The 21,450-nt window shown below is 44.1% G+C and overlaps 1 protein-coding gene across 3 annotated transcripts in view; it reads left to right on the top strand.

Annotated features, from left to right (window-relative positions):
- xrcc3 (X-ray repair complementing 3) overlaps positions 1-19,803 on the top strand; it is a 29,994-nt gene extending 10,191 nt beyond the window's left edge. For 2 of the 3 annotated variants that reach the window (XM_086003071.1, XM_086003070.1), the window contains exons 4-7: positions 8,810-8,964; positions 10,713-10,925; positions 11,822-11,868; positions 17,782-19,803. In XM_086003071.1, the coding sequence (XP_085859197.1) occupies positions 8,810-8,964; positions 10,713-10,925; positions 11,822-11,868; positions 17,782-18,031 (665 nt within the window). In that variant the 3' untranslated portion in view covers positions 18,032-19,803. The remainder of the gene's footprint in view (positions 1-8,809; positions 8,965-10,712; positions 10,926-11,821; positions 11,869-17,781) is intronic. The other variant, XM_086003072.1, reaches the window with a different exon arrangement.
- The last annotated feature ends 1,647 nt before the right edge of the window (positions 19,804-21,450 follow it).

Below are 21,450 nucleotides of genomic sequence, written 5' to 3'. Positions count from 1 at the left end.
CGAAGAGGTCGTTCAGGCATTTGATGACCGTGGTACTGGTCATGTCTGGGCAGGGGATGGGAAACGGGAGTACTCGTCAATAATGTTGAAGTACACATTACGGTCAGAGGACGGGAGGGGCCCCTTAAAATCGATGCTCGAAGGGGCGGGTGGCCTTGATCAGGCTTGCTCTGTCCAGCCTATAGAAATGCGGTTTGCATTCGGCACAGGTCTGGCAGTTCCTGGTCATGGTCCTGACCTCCTCCGATGGAGTAGGGCAGGTTGCGGGCCTTAATGAAGTGGTAAAGTCTGGTGACCCTGGGGTGGCAGAGGTCGTTGTGGAGGGTCCGTAGTCTATCAACTTGCGCGTTTGCGCAAGTACTTCGTGATCGAGCATCCGGGGGGTCGTTGAGTTTACCAGGCCGGTACAAGATATCGTAATCGTAGGTGGAGAGCTCAATTCTCCACCTCAAGATCTTGTCGTTCTTGATTTTGCCCTTCAGCTTGTTATGAAACATAAAAGCGACCGAACGCTGGTCGGTGAGGAGGGTAAATCGTTTGCCTGCCAGGTAATGCCTCCAGCGTCGTACCGCCTCCACAATCGCCTGGGCCTCCTTCTCGACAGACGAGTGTCGGATCTCGGGGCCCTGGAGGGTCCTTGAGAAGAAGGCCACAGGTCTCCCCGCCTGGTTGAGGGTTGCCGCTAGGGTGAAGTCGGAGGCATTGCTCTCCACTTGGAAAGGGATGGACTCATCCACTGCGTGCATTGTGGCCTTCGCAATGTCTCCTTTTATGAGGGAGCAGGCTGCTTCTGCTGTCGGGGAAGGAGGTGGACTTCATGAGGGATCTGGCTTTGTCCGCATAATTCGGCACCCATTGGGCATAGTAAGCGAAGAGCCCCAGGGTTCTCTTCAGCGCCTTTGGACAGTGGGGGAGGGGAAGCTCCATGAGGGGGCGCATTCTTTCGGGGTTGGGGCCGAGGACTCCGTTCTCTACTACGCAGCCGAGGATGGCCAGGCGCGAGGTATTAAACACACATTTATCCTTATTGTAAGTGAGATTCAGCCGTTGGGCCGTACGGAGGAATTTCTCCAGATTAACATCATGGTCCTGCTGGTCGCGGCCGCAGATGGTGACGTTATCTAGATAAGGGAACGTGGCCTGAAGCGCGTTCTGGTCGACCATCCAGTCCATCTCCCTTTGGAAGACCGAGACTCCGTTGGTGACGCCGAAGGGAACCCTAAGGAAGTGGTAGAGGCGGCCGTTCGCCTCGAAGGCGGTATACTGGCGGTCCTCAGGGCGGATAGGGAGTTGGTGATAGGCTGACTTGAGGTCGATGGTGGAGAATACCCGGTACTGTGCAATCTGGTTGACCATATCAGATATGCGGGGAAGGGGGTATGCGTCCAGCTGGGTGTACCGGTTTATGGTTTGGCTGTAGTCGATGACCAGGCGGTGTTTATCGCCGGTCTTAACGACTACGACCTGGGCACGCCAGGGGCTGGTGCTCCCCTCGATGATGCCCTCCTTCAGGAGTCGCTGCACCTCAGAGCTAATAAAAGCTCTGTCCCCGGCGCTGTACCGCCTGCTCTTGGTAGCAACGGGTTTAGAGTCACGGGTGAGGTTAGCGAACAAGGAGGGGGGCGGGACTTTGAGGGTGGAGAGGCCGCAGGTGGTACGCGGTGGGCGGTTTAAAATTTGCTGGTTGTAGACTGTGAGTGGGGGGAGGGGTCCACCGTAAGCCAAAGTGACACTTTGAAGGTGGCATTGGAAATCCAGCCCTAGTAGGACGGCAGCGCAGAGCTGGGGCAGGACGAGAAGTTTAAAATTTTTATGTTCCGTGCCCCTAACCAACCGGGTCACTACACAGTAGCTGCTAATGTCTGTTGAATGGGACTTCGCCGCCATCGAGATCCGATGGCGCGCTGGCCCGACAGTGAGGGAGTAGCAGCTCACCGTGTCTGGATGAATAAAACTCTCCGTGCTTCCGCTGTCGAACAGGCAGGATGTGGCGTGGCCATTTACTTCGATGTCCATCATGGACTTGGACAGATGATGCGGGAGAGCTTGGTCAAGCGTGACGGAGGCCAGTGTATGGCTGAGCGAGCTGCTGTAGTCTGCAGGCGAGGCGGTGGTCGGGTCTGGAGACAAAACGGCGGCTGAGTGCGGCGAACAAAATGGCGGCGCCCATGACGCGGGTCCCCATGAAGTTGGACAAAATGGCGGAGAAGATGGCTGCCCCCACAACTCACGAGGCACTGCTGGCGTCTGTAGCCTTGATCAAAGATGGCCGCCCCCACAACTCACATGAGGCAATGCTGGCGTCTGTGGCTTTCCCCCTGCAGGCGTTTACAAAGTGGCCTTTTTGCAGCCGGAGCAGGTCGCGTTCCTTGCAGGGCAGCGCGCCCTTTGATGTCTCGCCTGGCCACAGAAGAAGCAGCTGGCGGCCCGATCGCGGAGGTCCGCTGCCACAGCGGGTCCCGGGGGTGGCGGTCCCGATCGATTCCGGGACACTGACGCTGTGGTGGGTCCCAGGGGCGGCGGTGCGAGGGGAATTGCGGCCGGAGTCGGGCCCGAGTCCCAGGGTCGCGCAGCACAGTACCTGGAGTACGCCTCGAGGTCCCGATGGGCCACTTCTAGGGAGCGAGCGAGGGCTGCAGTTGTATTCAAGTCGAGGTCCTTTGATTCGAGCAGTCTTTGCCGTGAGTAGTCGGACCGAAGGCCTTTCACGAAGGCATCGCGGATATTTCCTTCAGTATTTTCTGCAGCCGTTACAGCTTTAAAGTCACAGTCCCTGCCGAGTGTTTGTAGCGCCCGTAAAAATTCATCTACAGACTCTCCTGGCTGTTGCGAGTGGGATCTTAAGAGATGTCTGGCATACATGGAATTTACAGGGCTCCGGTACTGCTCTTTTAGCAGGTTGAGGGCGTCCTCGTATGTAGCAAGGTCCCGGATGAATGCAAATACTTTAGGGCTCACCTGGGCGGTCAGAACTCTTAGTTTGGATCCCGGAGGCACGCCGGATTCTCCCAGGTATGATTCGAAACAGCTCAGCCAGTGTTCGAAGTCGAGGGCTGAGTTCGCTGCCTGTGGGTTTAGATCCAGGTACGGCGGTCGGAGGGCTCTCAGCCAGGCCGGCTGCTGTGGCTGTTGTCGCTGGTCGTTTGGCTGCTCCGATCCACTCATTTCAAAATTTAGCCAATAAAATTGATATACCTATCAATTCATTCCATGAAAAGCGACGAGTTAAGATAGTAACTATAGGTTTTTATTGGCTAAATAACAGAGCCCACCCTCGTGGGTGATCGGTTCCAACAAGGAAGAATACTAGCCAAACGGTCACCTTTATACCTGGGCAAGCAGGCGGAGCCATGGGCGGAGTCAGCTGAGGTATGCCTAGGTATAACAGCGTGCGTGGCAAGAGGTAACCTTGTGTAGTGATGAGTGTAACAATAGTGAACGGTAACAGTGGTTTACCACAATCGGGACGCCCTTCTTAGGGTTGAAAATGGAGACAAGAGGTTGATGATCAGTTAGTAGAGTAAATTTCTGTCCGTGCAGGTAGTGATTGAACTTCTTCACCTCCCACACCAGGCTGAGGGCCTCTCTGTCAATCTGGGCGTAGTTACGCTCGGCTGCAGTTAACGAGCGTGACACAAAAGCTATCGGCCTCTCTGAACCATCAAGGGATTTATGTGACAGTACCACTCCAACACCGTAGGGAGACGCATCACACGCCAGTCTTATCGGTAGTGAAGGGTTGTAGTGAGCCAATACTTCTCTTGAAGTGATCAGGCCTTTACACTTCTGAAAGGCCCGCTTACATTCATCGCTCCATTTCCATGCTACTCCAGTTTGTAGCAGGGCGTTCAGTGGGTGCAGAATTGTTGACAAATTCGGCAAAAACTTATGGTAGTAATTCACCAATCCGAGGAATGACCTTAGTTGCGACACATTTTCAGGCACTGGAGCCTTAACTACCGCTTCAATTTTGTCAGGGGACTTATGTAACCCCTCCATCAATCACGTGGCCAGAATACGATATCTGTTTCTTAAAAAACTCGCACTTGGGGCGATTGGCTCGTAGCCCATGTTCTTAGTCTAGTGAGCATCTGCTCTAGGTTGGTAAGGTGTTCACTCGTGTTCACTGTCATCTTCACCTGTCACTAGGATGTCGTCCAAGTAACACTGAGTCCCTGGAATCCCTTGCAGGACTTGTTCCATCGCTCTTTGCCATATAGCCGGAGCTGATGCAACTCCGAATACCAGTCAAAGACCTTTGTGTGTTTATCGTGAGATATTTCCTAGAGGATTCTTCAACCTCCATCTGCAAATATGCTTGCGCTAGGTCAATTTTTGTAAAACGTTTCCCTCCAGATAGTGAGGTGAAAATATCTTCTACTGTGTTCACAGTCACCTTGAAGTCCCCACAGATGCGAACCTTCCTTGGCTCCTCGGACTTATTGTTTAATGTTTTCTTCATGACCGGAATGATTTCTTCATGACAGGAATGATGGGTGTCGCCCACTCGCTCCAGTCTACCTTAGATAACACGCCTGCATTCTCCAGAATCTCCAGCTCTGCCTCGACGGCTGGGCGAATTGCATACGGTACCGGTCTTGCTTTGAAAAACTTGGGAATTGCATTCTCTCCTATTTTTTTATCGAGGCGGTTACGCCTTTAAGAGTTCCCAGTTCTTGTTGAAATACCTCTTTAGCGTTAGCTAAGATTTTTGACAATCGTCCAGGTGTGACGTCATCCTTTTTACCAGCCACAGTCAGTGCCTGAATGGAGTGCCAGTCTAAACTTATCTTTCTGATCCATTCACGTCCCAATAACGGTGGTCCACCATCTTGCAGTATGTACAGATACAATTTCTGTATTTCCTTGCCGTTGTATTCGACAGGCACCCTTATTTTCCCTCTTGGGGTATACTTTCTGCCCCGTATATGTCTTCAAGACAATGGATGTGTCTTTCAAGGGTATGTGTGAGAATAGCCGCTCGTAGTCTCGTTGATTCATGACGGTCAGGGCTGATCCTGTATCCAATTCCATTTTGACTTGGGACCCTGCTATCGTGAGGGTGACCCAAATGGTTCGGTGATCCTCTTTTGCGATTACGTTGTATAGTTTGAGACAGCTTGGTCTCTTGTTCCCGGATTCACTATCGCTCTTCTGGTCTTCGGAACTACTGTCCGTCATCTTTTGTACTTTCCTGTACTGTTCCTTAGTAGCCTTTTTGTTGTCGTCAGTCTTCTTCCCGGACCTGCAAACGCGTCTTCTTCCCGGACCTGCAAACTCGTGCAATGTGTCCCATCTTTCCGCATTGCCTGCATATTTTGTCCTTGGACCAGCAGTCCTTCTGGTCATGGGTTGTTCTGCCGCAGCGATAACATTTTTCAAATCCCCGTGTCATTTCATGGGTGCCGTATTCCTATGGCTTTTGCTGTATTTCCGCAGCTCCCCTTGCTGCTGCTTCGTACGATACTGCCACGCTGAAAGCCTTATCTAGCGTCAGCTCTTTCTCTGAGAGTAACCTCTTCTGGCTCCCTTCACTCAGGAGTCCACAGACAAATTTGTCCCGTAGGGTATCTGCCAGTCCTGCTCCGAACTGGCAGTGCTTTGATAGCTTGCGTAGTTCTGTAAGGTAATCAGCAATGCTCTCATCTTTATGCTGATTTCTCTTGTGGAATTTAAATCTTTCTGCTATCAGCAGCAGTGTTGGATTTAGGTGTTCCTGTAGGATATCAACAATTTCGTTAAAACTCTTCGCCATCGGTTTGACTGGAGTGATCAGGTTCCGCAATAGGCCGTACGTTCTTGCGCCCATTAAGTTTAGTAGTACCGATGCCTTTTTCTCATCAGCTACTTCATTTGCCTTGCAATATACTTCGACTCTTTCCACATACGTGGTCCAGTCTTCTATTGCATTATCGAAGGCAGTGATATTGCCAGTCTTTGGCATCTTGGAGATCTAAGATGGCGCCTCCCGCGCTTTGCCTTCTTCCCCGCTGGATTAAGATGGCGCCTCCCGCGCTTTCTGTCTTTTCCGCTGCCGCTAGTGCTGTTGCTGGCGTTTTTATGCCTTGATGGCGACGCCCTATGGTCTTCGTGCACCCCCCCCCCCCCCCCCCCCCGCGCTGCTGCCAACGCCGCTCTCCGCGGTCCCCGTGGCAAACTGCAGCTCCTCGCGGCTTTCTGCGCTTCTAATTTATTTAATTTTCATTACTGTTCCCGTCGTCAGCAGACCCTATGGGACACTTTCCTCCCTCTTCTCGGGTCTGTACGCTGCCCGGCTTCGTAGCACCGGCCGCGCCCTATGTGCTCCTCGCTCTCACTCTCTCACTCTCTTTTCCCGACCACGCTGCTCGGCCCCGTTGAAAAGCCACCCGATCGAGCTCTAGTCTGCCGCAGCCCAGGAAGGATCAGTGTACTACCTGCCACCAGCCCGATTAGCTGGAACACCATAGACTGGATAACCAAGCCCAGCTCTCGACAGCCTCTCCTGCAAATCTTCGAATTCGATGAATCAGAGGGCGGTTGCCCACGGTCGACGCCGTTTCTTTTTTTCTTTTTGGATTTCTTCCTTCTGGCCTCGACCTCTAACAACTTCGCTTCAGGGATGGATCCCAGTGAGGTGGTGCAGAACTGTAGGTAAGTTCGGATCTGTTCGTCGCCAGTGTAACGTCCGTGTGTAATTGAGACACGGACTGCAGGAGTTGGTTATAACAGGTGTTTACTGAATGGAGACAAAACTGGAACTACTATACAAAGTTACTACACAGGCTTATATACCAGGGTGGTCACTACTGGTACTGCAGTATACAGGGGCTGCAGAATATAGTTCCTTCTTCAAAGTACAGACACTACATAATGGATAAAGGGGAGAAATCTTGGGTCAGGGTAAAAGAACATTTTATTTTATATATTTCCTTTATTACGTCTTCCAAGATATCCAATGCATTGTTTATGAAGTGTAGTTACTGGTGTTATATAGCCAAACAGTGTCTTTTTTTTATATATAGGTCTGACCAGAAATTACTCTTTTTTGATTTCAAATTTCTTGCTGAACAGGAGGCTCCATACTAGACCACTCCAGTGATGTCAATTATGGGAACTTTCCCAGAGCAGCTCCATTGCACAATGGGATGACCTAATTTCAAATCAGTCCAAGTGCTGCTCCAGGTCATCCAACTATGGAAAATCATGCTACAGATTGTAAATACAGATTTTCCAATATGGTTTCCAGGATTTGGCAGCTCCAGAGTGACTTGGGCTCGTTTGAAGTCATGTCCCCATCTCATTTGTAATGGAGCTATTCCAGGACTCTCGGGCATGCTTCCTGTAATTTGTGTCGCTGGAGTGGCCTATTCAATGGTCTTCACATTGGCAAGAAAATTGATTTTTGGATTTTAAAAAATGTTATCTTCTATTAAAGCATAAAACAGGAAACTTTGTGCTATCCGGGACCGAGCCGATGCCGTTCCCTCCAAACTGCCATACACTCCAGAGCTAATGTTGAAACATACGGAGATTTTCATCTCCGTATGAATCAACAAACCCTGTTGCTTAGCAACAGCCTCGAAACAGTCGGCTAGCGTCTCTAGCTGAAGCTGTTGCTTAGCTACAGACCTTGCACAGCTTGACTGTTCAAAAAAAGCAAAGAAACTAAAAGAATAAAAAACGGCTCCTGATTTTTGCCGGTGGCTCCAGCTTGCCGGGCGGTTCGCCTCCGGATAACTCAAAGTTTCCTGTATTTTGAACTAAAAGTAACCTCCATTAACTTTCTTGCCTTTCAAAGACATGATCATTTTTTAAGTAATGAAGTGTTAATATAGTTGTAGAGAGGGACATAGTTGCAGACTAAAGGAGCCACAAACTAAACTTAAATAATTTCTTCAAGTATAGAGCTAATAGAATGGATTATTGCCTAGTATAGTGATGATGACTTGGTTAAGCATTTGTACAGTGAGTTGAATATGAATTTGAGGTACACAAAAATTGAAAAAACTTCAGATTTGTTCCTTAAATAAGAATGGCCTTTATTTGTTTTTATATTCTTGTATTCTTGAAATATAGATTACAAAGTAAATACATTATGATTTAATACTAACCAATGGGAGGTTATCAAAGGTAAGTTCATTTATATTCAAAGTATGTACTTTAACAATTACCACTTCCTTTGATGTAACCAGCGCACAGCTCATTGGGAGGACTGCAGAGCACAGGAGTAGAAAATGATTGTGGTATGAGTGCTACTTAATTTTTTAAAAATTGATTCCACCAAATATAACCATTTGTTTGAGTTCACAGAAATCACAGAAACCCCACAGTGCAGATAGAGGCCATTTCGGCCCATCGAGCCTGCACCGACACATATCCCACCCGATCCCCGTAACCCCTACACCAACACATATCCCACCCTATCCCCGTAACCCCACATATTTAATCCCCCTAACACTAAGGGTCAATTTATCATAGCCAATCAACCTAACCCGCACATCTTTGGACTGTGGGAGGAAACCGGAGCACCCGGAGGAAACCCACGCAAACACGGGGAGAATGTGCAAACTCCACACACAGTCGCCCAAGGCCGGATTCGAACCCGGGTCCCTGGTGCTGAGAGGCAACAGTGCTAACCACTATGCCACCGTGTCTGCACCGGGTATGAGTTCTACATACCCAAGTCTGGATCGAAGTGGCAATCTTCCAATTTTTTTTCTCTTGGCTTCAATTTTTGCTCTTTTTTTCTCATTATTTGGCAACTTTTGGGAAATGTCCAGTAGTTTGCTTTTTTTCCCCCCCTTTTGAACCTCTCTTATCTTTCTAGGAGCTGTGTATATTTGTACAGAGGAAACGTTTCCAAATAAACGTTTACAGCAATTAATTGCCCTTCAGTCAATTTTAAGAGCTGATGTGCCCGCTGACATTGTCAACAACATTAAGTTTGGTAACAACATCTTTATTGAACATGTTGCAGATGTGGTGAGTCCAACATCAACAAGTAATTCCTTTGTCTGTAATATTATCTGTGCACAGAAAGATGCCCACATAACGACTACTGTAATACAAATAAAGGTTGGTTTGAAGAAATCTTTTCACCATAATAACAGTAGGTTGAAGTACAACACACAAGCAGTTACTATTTTTAGTAAGGAAATGAAACCGGTTACCATTTACACTTGTGAAAAAGGGTGCATGGGCTGCAAAATTACATCATTTCTATGGACTTTTTTATTATATAAATTAATATGGAAATATCTTGGCTTTTACAAAATTCTTTTCTGTGGAAAAGTACAAAACAAGCTCAATAGTCCATTTATACAGTGAATCTAATTTTACTTTAATTTAAACCTTGATGATGTTGGTCTTAATTGATTCTATTGAAGTATTTGAGCTGCTCCTTTTTACTAATTCTTGCAATAGGGCAGATGATTCAATGTAGCCAATATGTACATACTGTATCTGCTTTAGGATGACATAGTTGTAATGATTGATACAGCTACTGCTACAAAGTTAAATTTTCCATTGCCAAGTAACCAACCCTGTTGCTGGAAGAGATGTTTTACACTGCCCTTGACCCAGTGTGTGACTGGATTTGAACTACAGGAATCCCCAGCTAGTTAAGTTAGATTTAATGCCATTGTAATTCTGTGTACTTTGCTAGGACTTCAGAATTGAATCTATGCTGGATTCAGTTTGACATAGAATTCATAAGGTCAACAAATTATTAAACTGCTTGCCATTATCCCCATTGGCTTCATTGTCTGGCATTACCTTATTCAAAATGTTTACAGAACATGTAGAACATAATTCCAGTCTCAAGATCTTTACTGTCATCAGACTACTTCCTTATTCATCAAAACCTCCAGTGGTTTGTATTGGAGCAGTTGAGGTTGGTGATGGCAAAGAGTTAAAAGAACTGGTGCCCTGCAGTAAACCTGTAATAAAATGACTACCATGATGATGTATCTGCAAATGAAGAGTATAATGAATGAGTGGTTAGCAAAGCATATAGGATCTTGGGCTTCATAAATAGAGGTATTGAGTACAAAAGTGGAGAAGTTATGCTGAACCTTTATAAAGTGCTGGTTAGGCCACAACTGGAGTATTGCATCCAGTTCTGGTCACCACATTTTTGGAAGGATGTGAAGGCCCTTGAGAGGGTGCAGAGGAGATTTGCCAGAATGGTTCTGGGAATGGGGGATCTTAGCTACAAGGACAAGTTGGAGAAGCTGAATTTGTTTTCATTAGAGCAAAGGAGGTTGAGGGGTGATTTGATAGCTGTACAAGATTATGATGGGTTTGCATAGACTAGACGGGGAAAGGCTGTTCCCACTAGTTGATGGTACAAGGACTAGGACACAGATTTAAGGTTTTGGACAAGAGATGAGGAACAACTTTTTTACACAGCGAGTGGTGAGGACCTGGAATTCGCTGCCGACTGAAGTGGTGGAAGCGGAGACACTCAATGTTTTCAAGGGGAGACCGGATAGGCACTTGAGGGAAATAAACCTGCAGGGATAAAGTGGGGGAATGGGACTGACTGGATTGCTCTACAGAGAGCCGACACGGACTCGATGGGCCGAATAGCCTCTTTCTGTGCCATATGACACTGCATGTAGGTGATTATTTTATTTTTTGATGTGCACATAGAAACAGTAAAGCTGTAACTGTAAATCAATAATGTGTGCCTAAATTTAGTCAGCCTGGATTTTCTGTTTTTTTGATAGGAATCCTTGAATCACTGTATTAGTAAAAGATTACCGATATTACTGTCACGAGGCTTGATACGTCTGGTGGTGATTGATTCAGTTGCAGCTTTATTCAGATGTGAATTTGGAGCCAGTGATTCCATTACCAAGGCCAAATATCTTCAGAAATTTGGGGCCATGCTCCATCACCTCAGCCATAGGTTCAGTAGCCCCATCATCTGTATCAATCAGGTATGGCTTTCCAAACTAACACACAATGCATGTTGTTTAAACACTTAGATACACACTTTGAAATTCTTGCACCTCCTAAACCCGTGACCTCCACCGCCTAGAAGGACAAGGGCAACAGGTGCATGGAATCACCATCACCTCCAAGTTCTCCTCCGTCACGCACGATTCTGACTTGGACATATATTGCTGTTTCTTTATTGTCACTGGGTCAAAATCCTGGAACTCCCTCACTAACAGCATTGTAGGAGCACCTTCACCATATGACTGCAGCGGTTCAAGAAAGCCCACCACAACCTTCTTGGGCCAATAAATGTCTGCCTTGCCGGTGACTCCCACATCTCTAGAATGAATTGAAAAATATAAACACTAAATGCAACAGGCTGTGTTTGGTAATTTTTGTAGAACATGTTCTAGGATTCTGAAATTTATTGCTGTTTATATGTTACATTTTTCGATGAGATAGATGTAATAAAATGTAGATTTAAAAACTACTGTGATTACCATCTGCATAGCTCTGAAACCATGACCGTATTTTCAATAATAAAAAAAATACGCTTGGCTATGCAGCTGTTGTACCATTTAATCCATCACAACAGATGAACTTAATTTATTTATTTGATGTCATAGTATTATGGGGCCAATGATTTGCATCAAGAAAATAAAGCATGAAGGGCTAAGCAGTCCGTTCCTGACCTTGTCCAGTGGAGGCACTGAGCAGAGTCCAAGTTCTTTACCCCTAAAGGGTAGGGATGGTGCTTTGTTTACTTTTACAGGGCTGTCTTGCCATCAATGGTGACTCTAAAGTAAATTGGGTACAAAATATATCTGAACCAGAGGGATTAGGGTGTTTCAACAGAATCTAACTACTGAAGTATTTTTCTGGTCATCTCTTACAGGTGGCAGATGCAATAAGTGACTCTCATTTGGCTCAGAGTAATTTTGGGTAAGAATAATTTTGTTTTGCTAAATGCCTACTATAGTTTGCATATTCAGTTATGAATTATTTTTGCACAGTGAGAGAAATTAATTATAAGAGCCTAAATGGAGTAGAGGCAAAAAGGGATCTAGGGGTACAGATTCACAAATAATCATTACAAGTAGTCTCCGCCGTGTCTGTTCTGACGATGCCACCTTCCATACCAGTGCTTCCGACATGTCTTCCTTTTTCCTCAACCGAGGATTCCCCTCTACTGTGGTTGACACGGCCCTTGACCGTGTCCGTTCTATTTCCCGCACTTCTGCTCTCACCCCTTCCTCTCCCTCCCAGAACCACGGTAGGGTTCCCCTTGTCCTCACCTTTCACCCCACCAGCCTCCACATTCAACGAATCATCCTCTGCCATTTCCACCACCTCCAACGTGATCCCACCACCAAACACATCTTCCCCTCACCTCCCCTTTCAGCATTCTGAAGGGACCGCTCCCTCCGCGACACCCTGGTCCACTCCTCTATCACCCCCAACTCCCCTTTGTCCGGCACCTTCCCATGCAAGTGCAGGAGATGCAACACATGCCCTTTTACCTCCTCCCTTCCCACTGTCCAGGGCCCCAAACGCCCCTTCCAGGTGAAACAGCGATTTACTTGTACTTCTTGCAATTTAATATACTGTATTCGCTGCTCACGATGTGGTCTCCTCTACATTGGGGAGACCAAACGCAGATTGGGCGACCGCTTTGCGGAACACTTCCGTTCAGTCCGTAAGGGTGACTCGTGAGATTCCGGTTGCCTGTCACTTTAATTCACCGCTTCACTCCCGCTCTGATCTCTCTGTCCTCGGTCTATTACATTGTTCCAATGAAGCTCAACATAAGCTCGAGGAACAGCACCTCATCTTTCGATTAGGCACTTTACAGCTTGCCGGACTCAACATTGAGTTTAACAATTTCAGATAATTATCCCTGTCCCCATTTTTCATGCAGTATGATTTTTGCCACTCCCATTTGCAACATTTTCTCTTTCCTGCCTTACAAAAGTACAGGCTGTTCTTTCAATTCCTTCCTCCCCTCCTAACCGCCCCCCCCCCCCCCCCCCCTGTCTCTGCACCTGCTTAATATCTGTTACATCTCCAGCTTTTTCCAGTTCTGATGAAGGGTCCCAGACCTGAAACGTTAACTCTGTTTCTCTCCATGGATGCTGCCTGACCTGCTGAGTATTTCCAGCATTTTCTGTTATTATAAGTAGCAAGACAGGTTAACAAAGCACTGGGGTTCATTTCTAGAGGAATAGAATTCAAAAGCCGAGAACTTATGTTAAACTTGTATGAAACCTTGATAGGACCACACTTCGAATACTGTGCACCATTCTGGTCTCCATAGTACAAAAGGATAAAGAAGCACTGGCGAAAGTGCAAAAAAGAATTAGAGATGATATCAGAACTGAGAGGAATTATCAGGAAAAACTGAACAGGCTGGGGCTCTTTTCTCTAAAAAGACAGAGGTCACATGATGGAGGGCTATAATGTTATGAAGGGGTTCGATAGAGTAGATGTAGAGCAAGTATTTCCTCTTCTGAGGGAGTGCAAAACTAGGGCTGTAAATGTAAGTCACTAATAAATCCAATAAGAAATATTGTACTTGAGGGTGGTGAGAAAGTGGAACTTGTTACCACATGGAGTGGTTGAGGCAATTAGCATAGATGCATTTAAGGGGAAGCTAGATAAGTACATGAGGGAGAAAGGAATAGAAGGATATGTTGATAGGGTTAGATGAAGTAAGGTGGGAGGAGGCTTGTGTGGAGCATAAACACCGGCATAGACCTGTTTGGCCGAATGGCCTGTTTCTGTGCTGTAAAATTCTATGTAATAAGGAGACCTAGGGATTGATATGAAAATTAGTCAATTAGTGAATAAAGGTAATAATTAATATTCCTTTAAACTGCACTTAACATAAGAAATAGGAGCACGAGTAGACCATACGGCTCCTCGAGCCTGCTCCACCATTCAATAAGATCATGGCTGATCTTCAACCTCAACTCCACTTTCCTGCCTAATTCCCCATATCCCTTGATTCCCTTAAGTCCAAAAATCTTTCGATCTCAGCCTTGAATATACTCAACGACTGAGCATCCACAGCCCTCTGGTGTAGAGAATTCCAAAGATTCACAACCCTGAGTGAAGAAATTTCTCATCTCAATCCTAAATGGCTGACCACTTATCCTGAGACTACGCACCATAGTTCTAAAGTTGTTCTCTGAATACTTGAATCTATTTATATACTTTAAACACTTTTTGTTGATATTTAAAGCAGAGATTTAGAGATTAAATTGAAGAAGTATCAGCTGCTTGCTGTGCCATGGAGTAGGAAGACACATAATTACAAGTATAATTTCTCACATACAGCAACAACTTGCATTTATATAGCACCTTTTAACATAGTAAAACATCCCAATGTGCTTCACAGAAGTGGTATCAAACAAAATTTGCCACCAAGCCACATGAGATACTGGGACAGGTGACCAAAAGCTTGGTCAAAGAGCTAGGTTTTAAGGAGTGTCTTAAAGGAGGGGAGAGAAGTAGAGAAGCTTAGGGAGGGAATTCCAGAGCCTAGGGCCCAGGCAGCTGGAGGCATAGCCGCCAGTGGTGGAGTGATTAAAATCGGGGATGCAGAAGAGGCCAGAATTGGAGGAGCACAGAGACCTTGGAGGGTTGTAGGGCTGGAGGAGGTTACAGAGATAGGGAAGGGTGAGGCCATGAGGGTTTTTGAAAAAAAGGATGAGAATTTTAAAATCGAGGTGTTGCCGGACTGGGAGCCAATATTGGTCAGCGAGCACAGGAGTGATGGATGAATGGGATTTGGTGCGAGTTAGGATACGGGCAGCAGAGTTTTGTTTGAGCTCGAGCTTATGGAGGGTGGAAGATGGGAGGCCGGCCTGGAGAGCATTGGAATAGTTAAGTCTAGAAGTAACAAACGCATGAATGAGGGTTTCAGCAGCTGGTGAGCTGAGGCAGGGTCGGAGACGGACGATGTTACAGAAGTGGAAGTAGGGGGTCTTGGTGATGGAGTGAATATGTTGGCAACTCCTCTCCGGGACAAATAATTCACCACAGTTGTGAATGATCTGCTTCAGCCTCATGCAGTGACCAGGGAGAGGGATGGAGTCGGTGACTAGGGAACGGAGTTTGAGGCGGGGACCGAAGACGATGGCTTCGGTCTTCCCAATATTTAGTTGGAGGAAATTTCTGCTCATCCAGGACTGGCTGTCTGACGAGCAGCATAACAAATCAAACAAAATGGAACCTGACTTTGTTTTTGGAACAGGAGGCAAGCCATTCAGCCCATCAAACCCGTTCCACCATTCAATTAGATCATGGATGATTTGTAACACATCTCAAATCCATTAACCTGCCTTTTATCCATATCACTTGATAACCATACTTAATTTAAAATCTGTCACTCAGTCTTGAATATTTCAGTTGACCCAGCATTCACAGCCTTTTGGGGAGGGAATTCCAGATTTCCACTACCCTTTGTGGAAAAAGTGCTTCCTGATTTCACTCCAAAATGGCCTAACTCTCTAATTTTAAGAATATGCCCCCTTGTTCTGGATTCACATACCAAAGGATATAGCTTCTCCATAGCTACCCTATAAAATCCCTTTTATCATTTTTAAAAAACCTCAATTAGAACACCACCTCAACCTTCTGAACGCGAGGAAATACAAGCCAAGTTTATACAACCTGTCCTCCTAATTTAACGCTTTAAACCCTGGTATAATTCTGGTGACTCTGCTCTGTACCCTCGCCAAGACCATTAATATCCTTCCTGAGGGGCGATGCCCGAAACTGAACATAGTACTCCAGATAGTGGTGAACCTGTGGAATTCTCTGCCACAGAGGGCAGTGGAGGCCAGTTCATTAAGTATATTCAAGAAAGAGTTGGATATATTTCTTAAGGCTAAAGGGATATAGGGATAAGGCAGGGACAGGGTACTGAATTTGAATGATCAGCCATGATCTCATTGAATGGCGGAGCAGGCTCGAAGGGCCGAATGGCCTACTGCTCCTATCTTCTATGTTTCTATAGGGTCAGACCAAGGCTCCACACAACTGAAACGTAACCTCCTCCCTTTGTGTTCCAACCCCATTGAGATAAAGGCCTACATTCCATTAGTCTTTTTGATTACTTTTTGCACCTCTGCACTAGCTTAGTGATTTGTGTACATGGACACCCACATTGCAATCATTGTGAAAGAGAATCGGAAGGAGATAGAGAAGGAATGTAGAACTACGCCAAATATTTTCTAGGACGGAAGAACAATTGTCAGGCAAGTCATCCCAGGTTGCATATCTCCTCATGCCTGATTGAAGACGGTCATTAGAAGAAGTCTGGGATCGGGTCATTTACCTCCTCTTTGTTGAAGGAACGGTATAACTGGAGCTAGCAGTGGGAGATAACTAAAGTAATAGTTGGTAGGATTGGAGTCCCACCACATTCTAAACTTGTTTCTCCTTGGTTTCTGGCACAATACCGCTTTTAGAATTTCCCACCCTTTCAAACTTTTTGACTCTAAATTATAGTAATATTATCCCTTCAATCTGGGTTGTGTCCCACCCATACCACTGAGAATCTTCTAGTCAAAATCATTAACAATATTCTGTGTGACTGTGACCATGCTGAGTTATGCCGCCTTGAACTCCCTGTGCCTTTCAACATTGTTGACTGCATTATCTTCCTCCAATGCTTTTCCTCCACGCACTGCCCTCGTATGGTCCCATTCTGACCTGTCTCAATGCAGCCAGCACATCTCCTGCAATGGACTCTTCCATAAGCAAATGATCGTACGCAGTGTGCCCTGAGGTTCCATCCTTGTCTTCATCTATATGGTGCCCCTTGGCAAAATTATCCAAGTGTAGAGCTTGCATATAATATTGCCAAGAGGCAGCAAGTAGTCAGTATGCCAACTATGCCCAGCTTTCTTTCCATCTCTACCCTTGAATTCATAGCTGTTGCTGGCTCCGTGGATAATATAAAGTCGTGTATGAGCCCAAGATCAGCAAGACAAAAGCCATCCTGTTCAGTTTGGGGTAGAAGCTCCACCCCTTACCCACTAAGTCCTTTCCTTTTTCCTGGAAGCCAGCTCAAGCTCTATCCAGCAGTGTATCTTGCTCAATAAACACTGAGTTGAGCTCCCGTCCCTCTGCTCTACCATCGGCCACACTTTCGGTCATCTTGCCCCATACTATGGTATTTCTTAAACCATCTGCCTTGCTTATCTCTTCCATTTCCCCCTTCAAAATCCTTCTGAAACCTGAATCTTCAATCATGCTTTTGAGCATTTCATCTATTTTCTCTTTCTCCTGCTCACGTCTGACTCTAAAATTTTGCTACATTACAAGCATTTATACAATTGTAAATTGAAATTGTTCCATATTTGCCTACATAAGTAGATTAATGTTGTAATATTTTCACTAGAAAAGTAACTCAGTAGCACAACAATTGTGTATCAACAAGCTGTACCACAGAGTAGGAAGCTGTGCATTTGTGCTCATTGAGTTCTTGCTTTCAGCCAATTCAACAAAGTAAGGAATGAAGCAAAGATGAGCAACTTCCCTGCAAGCAGGGCAGCAGGAGATGATCACTTGTGCTCCTTATACATTTTACTTGCTTTGCAGGACCTCTTAATAGTCTGCTTAATAATCCGATGAAGAGGAAGAAAAATCAGACTGAAGTTACTCATATTTGAATTTATATAAGTAGCTTTATGTGAAAAATGAAACCCATTTGGTTTGTAAAGCATGCAATGTTCAACAGATTATGCAGAATGTTGCATAGAATCCTTTGAAAGGAGGAACTGTATTTTATAAATGTGATGGTCATTGCATTGCAGTATTTGGTATCTGATATTCTTGTTTTGGCAGATTATTAGATAAAAAAGTGTTACCAGCTCTGGGTTTGACCTGGTCCAATCAACTCCTGATGAGGCTAATGGTTAGTCGGACACATCTCTGTGTAGAAGGCAAGTTTCCTGATGACAAAATGTGTGCCTCAAATTCTGGGACTGTTGTACGAAGAATGGAAATCATTTTTGCACCTCATCTTCCCCAATCATTCTGCAACTATATAGTCAGCAAAGAAGGTGTAAGGGGAATGAAGGCAACAGAGGTATAACCAGGGCCAGTGAAAACCCTGTATCTGTTTTTCTTTCCTCTGCATCTTGTGTTTGTCTCCAAGCCGATTGCCAGTAATTTTAAGAACTCCACCGCCAACCACCCTCCACATCAAAATAAATGTAATTTTCCAATATAGTTTTATAATCATTTATGTTGAGTTTATTTACACAGTCATCATTTGTGCTTTCATTATCACATAGCAATTTATATTTGTGATTCTTCCCTCTATTTTTCAAAATCACTGTTTTCAGAATGCTGGCTGGTTCAGCTTGCCCCAAGTAATCAAAATGGCTGAGTTATTTTCGTGATGAGGAAAAGTCACAATCTGTAATTTTATTTATTACATGAATTTTTATCATTCCACAGCTGAGACTTCTGTTACCAGAAACACAATAACAAGCAGATTTTAACAAAAATCTTTAACTTTTTATCAAAATATTCTGCAAGTTTTCACTGGCTTGAGTAACATTCTGTGCATCTAGGATCTATCCTTCCTAATATTCAAGATTTTCATTTTTTTAATTTGACTACATTGTAGGGCACTGAAATTATGCTGTGGAATACCAGTGTACAAACATGCAAGATGTTCATCTGAAATTTCTTTGACAAAGTTTCAGGGCCTATGTCTTTAAAATCAGAAACTAGTTTTTTTTTAAAAGATCAAATTAATAAAAAATTAAATTCTTGCAGGTCAGTGGGTTATGGCAATGTGTCACATACCTGAGTGTTATAATTATCTTTCTTGCATATCTGCTGAATAGCATGAAAATTGATAAAGCTTATATGAAGTAAGTTCAATTCGACAGGCAGCCCAGGTACTCAAACCTGTAACCATTTTGTGGTTTAAGCTTCTGGGTCACCTAGAAAACTAATTTCTATAATGTAGATTTTGTGATTTAAAAAAAAATTATAGTTAACATGCAAAGTATTTCCAAGTTATGCGTGGATGGAGAAAAATCTTATTTTAGATTGATGAGCAATGTTGAGTGAACACTTATTACAGTATAGCTAAAAATCTAGGATCATTTAAATTTTTCTTTACACATTTATTAGTTTAAATACAAATTCTATGCCGCTTTAGAGCCAATGTTCCGACTTAAATATCTCTCTGCTTCTTAAACATTAGACACAAACTACCATAATAGAAAATTAAGAATTCTGCAGTGCAGTGGTAGCATTTGTTATAATTTACAATCCTTGACCAGATCCAAGTATAGAGTTCAACTTAACAAACAAAATCCCCAATGTTATCCATGATTTTATTAAAATACTATGTACTGAGGAGCAATAAAATGTACAGTTGACTATTTTCTTAATACATTTCCTCTTTCACATACTTTCTGTTGCATCTACAAATATGTGATGTACTGTATATGGTAATTACTTGCTGGTTACCTGCATGCATTTTTTTTTTTGTCTGCTGGTTTCTCAGACCAGGAAAGTAACAAATGGCAAAAGGGATGTTTTGTACATGAAAGGAATTTAAATATTTAATTTAGACAGAATATTGAATTGAAGTCTCAGAAGGTGTGCCACCTGCCCATATGCAATATTTATGTCCTGTCAGTGTGAATTACTTACATTTGACTTGTGCACATAGAATGCCTTTCAGATACAGACTGACAAATGAAAGGAGCTAAAGGTTGTTGATGGGTTTAATTTTTAATTCCAGTATACAAGTTGAATATTTAATCCTTTCATACATAATTTTCAGATTTGTAATAAAGCGTTAGCACTGCATTTACTCCAGAATAAATCGTTCCCACTGAATGTTTGTTTATATAGCCTGTGTCAACATCAGCATACTCCAGTGAGCACATATGTAGTAACTCAGTATTAGTTCATGAATCATCATGACATATAAGAAGTATGTTTAAAAAATCAAAGGTTTTTCAGCTATCTGACTGTATTCCAGTTGTTTCCAGTTCTTTTGTCACCTGGTTGCTGTGTATGAAATGCTTGTTCAACCTGTGGTGGAGTTCTTGGCTCTCCAGTATTTCTCTGAACACTGTTTTTAGCTGGAGGGAATTGTACCCTCTAATTCCTGATGGCACACAGCAGTGGTCTACTTTCTGTCAATATCATTGTTAACAATCTCCCTGCAAGTTTCCTTCCTTTTTTGCTTGGAGGAGATGCCTGGTTTTTGTGGAACCTGCATCCCAGTACTGAATAAGAAGTATGTTAAAAATCAAAGGTTTTTCAGCTATCTGACTGTATTCCAGTTAAGTGCACTCTTTTCCCTACTCAACCTACCCTTAGTACCTCACCCCACCCATGCTAGTGTCTATATTCAAAGTAATTTTAGCTAGTATTGCAAGACCTCCTTAAAAGTAATAATATTTTCCCTCTGGTCAGTACCACATACCATTTACCACTTCCCAAGTTTATCAATTTTAACACCATGCAAGAGTCGTCTTTTCCTATATTAGCATAGCTGGGAATGGGATTTAGAATGAGCAGTCCACAAGCGTGAACTGATGCTTGCACATTGCACTGTTTAGACAACTATAATACCATTAATATTTGACGAGTAATAATCTGCCAAAAATTTGCAGATCCAAAAAAAAACCTCAATGTGATGCCTAGCCAATGGCTTTCCTATGGTTTTAATATTCTCCAACTTTGGAACATCTGACAGAATTGTATTAACAGTTGTCTCAATGGCATTTCTCTCTTCCTTAGTCCTTCCAGAGTAAAGCTTTTATTCCAGTTGGTGATTCATTGGGCTCGTCTAAACCCTGTTGTAAAAGTGAGAACTCGGGTATGTGGCAGTGATATTGGAGTTGAACTTGAATAAGTTTGAACTTCAATCTATTTTTGTTTTGCACTAAAGTGATCTATCTCAGACAATGTCCATCTGAAGCTTTAAATTGTGAATCCTGCTCCTCTTCCATTCTAGGGATGACTGCATAGAAATCATAAGCTACTCACTGGTGGAAAGTCTTCAGGACAGTTTTCCCTTGAATGAATTTGGCATCATTAAACGGGTCCCAAAATGCACAGTTATTGCTTTAGGTGTGTCATCACACCCATTGTGTGATGTAGGTGCTAAAAGCTAGAAAACTACTGGAACGCATAAATAAAGGTATATGCTAGAGATTGTTTGCATTAGCGTCCATTTAAAAAGAACCAATAATGCATCAATGGTTTGTTTCTACTTCACATCTGCACCTGTTCCAAGCTCTCCTGGCTTTTTAGGTCCTTTCCCAGACTCCAGTCTTAATTTTGCCACTTTTTATAAAAACAAAGACACTTTAAAACCCCAGTCATGAATTCAAAGAGGAGTCTGAAAATGGCAACAGAATTTGGCAGATGTTTGAGGGAAAAGCAAATGAATGAATGACAACATAACCTGTTTTTGATTATGTTGGTAAAGGGAGGAGCAACATCAGGAAAACTCCCTTTTTGAATTGTTTC

The sequence above is a fragment of the Somniosus microcephalus genome, chromosome 12 (assembly GCF_052327205.1).
Source record: "Somniosus microcephalus isolate GS21.2 chromosome 12, FLI_Smic_1.0, whole genome shotgun sequence".
In the NCBI taxonomy this organism is placed as follows: Eukaryota; Metazoa; Chordata; class Chondrichthyes; order Squaliformes; family Somniosidae; genus Somniosus; species Somniosus microcephalus.
Note: the sequence above shows the minus strand (reverse complement) of the source record. Positions and strands in the feature narration are given on the sequence as shown.